The 6,231-nt window shown below is 34.9% G+C and overlaps 1 protein-coding gene across 2 annotated transcripts; it reads right to left on the bottom strand.

Annotated features, from left to right (window-relative positions):
- Window positions 1-1,318: 1,318 nt before the first annotated feature.
- On the bottom strand, window positions 1,319-5,458 carry LOC108366673 (uncharacterized). Of its 2 annotated transcripts, XR_001848141.1 has the most exons (3): window positions 3,828-5,458; window positions 3,689-3,731; window positions 1,319-2,014 (listed from the first exon to the last, which is right to left on the bottom strand). XR_001848141.1 is itself a non-coding variant. In XM_017621134.1 (2 exons), the coding sequence occupies exon 1, from the start codon at window positions 5,348-5,350 to the stop codon at window positions 3,848-3,850; it is 1,503 nt and encodes a 500-aa protein (XP_017476623.1). In that variant the 5' UTR covers window positions 5,351-5,457; the 3' UTR covers window positions 2,892-3,731; window positions 3,828-3,847. The 2 variants fall into 2 exon arrangements, 1 of the variants encoding a protein (XP_017476623.1); XM_017621134.1 differs by lacking the exon at window positions 1,319-2,014 and having other exon boundaries at window positions 2,892-3,731; window positions 3,828-5,457.
- Between the last annotated feature and the right edge of the window lie 773 nt (window positions 5,459-6,231).

The raw sequence follows: 6,231 nt of genomic DNA, 5'->3' as shown, positions 1-6,231 counted from the left end.
TCAAAATTATTGTCTGCATACGTCAAATCATTGTCCGATTTACTGTCTTCAAAATAATCAAGACAGTGATTGAGACAATTGAAGAAGTATACATGTATTAGTGAAGAAGTGTGTATGTGTTTCTATTGTCATGACAGTATTGTCCGGTGTAAACCCTAAGTAAACCGTAACTTATTTAGCGCATTTAGCTCTAAATGTACATTTAACCATACAAAATTCGTCACCTAAATGCAATTAAATGCAACTCCATTTCTGCATTAAGAATCTAAATGCTAAAAGCAACCCTGTGATCTTCTAAAATTTCCACGATTCGAACATGATTTAATGAGAAAAAGTGGCAACATTGCTTTTTCGAGTATACAGTCGCTAGCTGCGTTTCAGTGATCGCCGATCGAGATTTCATTTATTATTTTACATTATTTGGATAAAGAAAAGTTACGCAAATTCAACATCGATATGATGCTGATAGAAATCTAGACTAATTTGTGATCAACACCGACAAATGAATATATACACAAACAAATGTTCGGTTATGGTTAAAACAATTCAAGTTTTTGTATTGAATTTTCGGTTTAGAATTTATTTTTTCCTTTACAGTAGGGGTTTTTGCACATTATCATTTCCGTGAGAGTTTATCGTAATAGATACGGATCTGAACAAGCGACTGGAACACGGCTGTTTGTCAAAAGCATACGATTTCGAACTTGCGTAAATGTACATTTGCTAAATGCGGTAGCATGAACGCTCTTCGAAAACATATGTTCGAAAGTGCTAAATATTGCATTTTAAATGCAGCAAAAACGCTGCATTAAATTAAAATAGCTATTTACTCAACGCTTAAAGGCGACAAAAAAATCGATAGCGACTGTCAAAATTGGAAAGACCAATTTTTCTTTTTGGAACTTAAAAACAAGAGTTTAGAGTATATTGTGCCAAAATTTCGAATTTTTTTTGTCGCATTGTCTTCCATATAATGAATAAACTCAATTTATTTGTATACGGAAGAAATCCGCAACACCTTTGGCGAAAAAAATTTAAAAAAATCAACGGTAACTTTTAGCCACTTGAAACTTGCACATTATCAGACTAAAATTGAAGGGGCTAAAAAACTGTGTACTCAAAAAAATTCTTATACTTCCGAGAAAAAAGTTTGAAATTTAGGTGAAAATTTGTTGCACTTTTTTGTAGTTTTCTACAAATTGTTACACTTGGGTTTATATGGGGTTTCTCTGAGAATGAACTGTATTTTATTTGAAAATTCTTAAAAATAAATAAATAAACATAAGTGGCACACAATATCACTTTGAAATGGCGGGCTATAGATATGACCGATACTGTATGTAATCCAAATTCCAAACTTTGTGAAAAAAATTAAAAAAAATTAACAGTTTTATTAGAATTGCCAGCTTTTTAGTTGAAATTTCTGCAAATTATCTGCGTACCAAAATACGCATGTAAAGCTATTTTATTTAATTAATCTCTTATTTTTCACATAAAAAGCGTCAGTGTGACATTTCCATAATTTAATGTATTATAAAATTCATTAAGTTAAATGTAAACTAAAAATTCCCTGTAATTTTCTTTTAACGTGCCGCCACTGCGATTTGTTTTGAATTCAAGTGTCAGTTTTTACATACTATTACTCGGTTTTCCTTTTCTTTTTTTTATACATCTGTACTGTAATGTTTGCTGGCTGCACTTGTAGATACTGCCAATATAGAAGTATTACATACTATATTATATGGATATTTGATACCCATTTAAAAAATTAACATATTGACATGAATTAAGGTCTACAGGGGTTTTTGAGATCGCTGAATTCGAATCTAAAGCCAAAATAACAAAAACAAAAATGGTCGATCCAATTTGGCGCCTGAACTCTTAAACACAATAATTTTGTTAAAAAAATAATAAGAATAGCTTATATTTATATTATTTAAGAGTTATAGAGGTCGCTAAATTTTATTGCGAAAGCAAAATAACTAACACCAAAATGGCCGATCCAATATGGCGCCTGAAATTAAAAGAATAGTGTTTAATCAGAAAAATATTTATTAAATTACGTAACATTGAGTTATGTTAGGTTTTTTAAGTTTGTATTCAAAATTCTTAAATAAAAATGATATTTAATTATAATACAATCATGTTTACGTGTATCTTGAATTTGGTCGAAAAAAATTAGTTTTCAAAAATCATTTTCAGAAAAACTTTCAATATTATATGGTACAAAATCGCGTCTTAAACAAAAGGTCGGACATGATCGGATTCAAAATTTAGAGTTACAGTTTAAAATATAATTATCATGAAATAGACACTAATTCTTTATTGGTGAAACATGGGGAAAATGGCATGACTCTTACTTAAACTGTTTTTATTCAAAAATTCACTTGAATATTTCATTAAATACTAATCAGTTGAACATATTAAATATAAATTTTGATTATACATTATATACAACTAACCTGTAGAAGAAAACCCATTTTACAAAATTAAAATCGATCGCCCCTATGGTTTTGGCGCTTTTAAACTTTGGCATTACATTTTTACTTTTCAGAGCGCTACGTCAACTAACAATTCACCACTGAACATACAAACAGATGCAGAGACGGTCGGTACCTGTATTGGACATATTTCGATAGTTGAAACATCATTTTAGCGAAAAAATAAAACCCCAAAATCGATACTTTATTTTTGGATTTATGGGCACGAATTGGGGACCAATTTCACAGTGCCCTGCTTTAGTATACTTAAATGGGCTATACCAAAAAGTTTCCTAAAAATTCTGAATAAAAAGTTTGAAATTTCGGTAATTTTTTTTTTAAATTTTATAAAGTTTGAAATGTGGTTTTATTTGGTGTTTGTTGTATAACTAGCTAGATTTTTATAAAAAATATTAAACATTAAATAAACCAAGGAAATATAGCCAACACAGGTCAAAATTAGGCGAGTCTCTTATTTCTGCCACCAGAGTACATATTATTAAATTTCAAAATAAAATTTTATAAAAGTAGAATTACTAAAAAGGAAGAAACAATTGTAGCAATATTACGTGATTAGATTTTCTTATATTAATTCGTTATGAACCTCATCCACGACTTCTTGTAACTCTAACAATAAAGTCTGTCTAAAACAGTTTTTATTGATTTTTTCATTAATTTTTTTTTTATCGGAAAGGTGACACCTTCAGGGTGGTCCCATTCTAATTTTTTTAGTTCCGATGATTGGATCATGAAAAAATTAAGGGTACTCCTTAATTTTTATATGAGCGTCGAAATTGGTGGTATTTTTGGGTTCGGTTCCAGAGGGTATCTGCTAGTTCGAGGATGGCATGCCACTGAATTCTTTGGTATCTGCTCTTTCAAACTGGAAAGGTGGGCGTGTCCCCGCCCCCTTTATTCTTTCTAGCAGCCTCGAACTAACAGATACTATTCGGAACAGCTGCCCTATTTGTGGCTTAATTTATTTCACTGCTAGGAATAATGTTGACTGTAGTCATTCCAGTCCAGCGCTCAACTGGCTCACTGGACTGGCATGCTACTAGCATAATATAAACTAGGTTTTTTTTGTTAATTTCAGCGTACAAAACCGAGGCTTACGGTTATTTATGATAGGAATACTAGTTATCTGCTCTAAATTTTTTTGCTAATTTCATACTTATAAAAAGTCACATAATACCAGTCAGGCTCACCTTATTCTAAATTCAGGAAAAGCGTTCAACACACGTGAAGAGTCTAGAAAGAAAAAAAAATTTAGTTTTGACTGTGGTTTCAAGTATTTTCCTATTTGTATTCTGAATGCTATTCTTATTAGCATACGTGTTTACTTACATGGTAAGGCGTACGACTTCCTACTCACTAATAGAGTAAGCTTTTCGCACGCATTTACTATGTCGAGTTATTCGGCATTCTTCGCTGCCAGGTTCTGGATCGAAATCTGCACCATGTGTAGACGATTTAATAAGTGCACATGTCTTTATAAAATCTATCGTTGAGTAGCCTAGTGACGATTCTTCTTTTTTTTCCATTTGTTCAGCACCTTCATTACTTTTTGCGGTCTTCGTTGTGTTTGTACTCGATGTTGTTGAGGTGGTAGCATTTGTCGCAGAAGTAACATTGGCATGTAATGTATCTGGGAAGAATGTTATTTTAGAGCATGCTCCCTTCGTGCCTTCAATGTCCTCAACTGTTGTCAAAGACGGACCACTTCCTTTATGTAGTTTAGGAGAACTTTGCGTCGGACTGCGAGGGTGGTCCAAATCAAGAACAATATAATTGACTGCCCTTGATTCTGTTGGCAACATCGGAATAAACTGCTGATCCTTGGATACATCCGTCGCGTTAACATCTCGAACTGTTATGCTAGACGACAAACTCTGTTGTGAGATAATAAAATTTAAATCATCACGATTTAGATTTTCGTAGCATCGATCGTGATTGCGTCCAATATTGCGGATATCTCCAATGCCGCTAAAACAAAAACTGTTAGCAGCAAGTGCACTACTGTCAATGTTGGCATACATATGCAGTGTTTCCGATGGTGGCGTTAACATAGGCGCAAATTCTTCTGGTGGTATGTCCAGAGACGAGTGTTTAACAAAATTTTTGCGGTTTAGTGTATTAAGTACACAGCTGGGAGCATTTGACAAATTATTATTATGTTCCACTTGCGTTCGCAATGGATGTTCCGAATACACATTGCTGTTAGCGAGTACGTTGGATGAATTTGGTGTGTTGACATACATACCGCGCCCAGCAGGATAACGTGAACTTTGAAAGTGCACAACTTCAGTTGTAGCGAATGACAAACTTGGTGCGGAATCTGGAGAGTCAAGACTTAAAGGACTACTACTAAAAGAGTCACGAATTGCTCTAGAGCCATGTAAAACGGACAGTCCTGCTCCGCTGCTTACTACCGGTGCTGGTTCTAGATAATTATTTGTTGGATGTATATTTTCTGGACGTCCTAATATATGTGATGGGTATTCGCGCTCACGTTCACCAAAAGGAAAAGCTTCGTCCGCCACAAGGGACACAGCATTTATGTTACTTTGGAACAGATGGTATAATTGGTCTGCACGTTGACACCGAAATGTATAAATTCCAGGGCCGGTCATACAACGTCGGCCCGCCTCAAACGAAAATACATCGCCATTGAGTCCATATCGGCGTAGATGTTGCAAAGCCCATACAAGGCGCTGGTTAGATACTGTACGGAAAATCAATTCTCTTGGAGTTAGCTCCAGAAACCCTGTGCGCCCTTGCTCTGTCAAATCGGAGTGAAGTCGTACGGCACGGAATACGTTTTCTCCTTTTAAATCGTTTAATTTCTTTGTACTGTTGATGCATCCCATTAAAAACACAAAAACGGCTTGAGAATAATTTAGCAAAACATACCCGTCGACTGAACAGCGTTGCCACGAGCTTGAAAAAATAGTATCAGGTGCCAAGCAGAAAAAGTATCAAAAGCAAACACAGCTGTTATTTTTTAGGCCCGGTGCTTTTTGCCTAATTGTCTAATTGCTTTTTGTTTTTCAAATAAGGGCCGGGTGTTCAATGTCTGATTAGCACTAATCGGATGTAGAAGCTCCGGTTAAGTACAACGACTGCTTTATCGATCCCATGTTACATGCATGATGTTGAAATCGTCGATAAAGTAGTGGTAGTGATAACAAGGCATTGAACAATCGGCCCTAAAAGGTTAAGGGCCGATTGTTCAATGTCTGATTAGCACAAATCGGAGGTAGAAGCTCCGGTTAGATACAACGACTGCTTTATCGATAACATGTTATATGCATGTTGTCGAAATCGTCGATAATGATGTTTAACCGGCAAGTAGTGATAACCAGACATTGAACAATGTCTGGTTAACACTGATCCCCGGTTAAACATAGTTATCGACGTTACTGACTCCCTGTTGTATGCATGTTCAATGTCTGGTTACCACTACTTGCCAGTTAAACATCATTATCGACGATTTCGACATCATGCATATAACATGTGATCGATAAAGCAGTCGTTGTATCTAACCGGAGCTTCTACCTCCGATTTTTGCCAGCCAGACATTGAACAACCGGCCCTAAAAAACTTTATAATTAAATCCATAGTTATAATAAAATGTATACTACTTGCTTTAACAAAAACAGAATCTATATGCTTATTTGCACAAAAAGGCCGTTCGCACCAGGCGATTTTGCGTTCAACTCGCGTAGGGTTGCACGAAAAAAAATTGAAT

Source organism: Rhagoletis zephyria, unplaced genomic scaffold (genome assembly GCF_001687245.7).
Source record: "Rhagoletis zephyria isolate East Lansing unplaced genomic scaffold, Rhagoletis_zephyria_1.1 Rzeph_scaffold_02371, whole genome shotgun sequence".
In the NCBI taxonomy this organism is placed as follows: Eukaryota; Metazoa; Arthropoda; class Insecta; order Diptera; family Tephritidae; genus Rhagoletis; species Rhagoletis zephyria.
The sequence above is the reverse complement of the archived record's forward strand: the minus strand, read 5'-3'. Positions and strand labels throughout refer to the sequence as shown.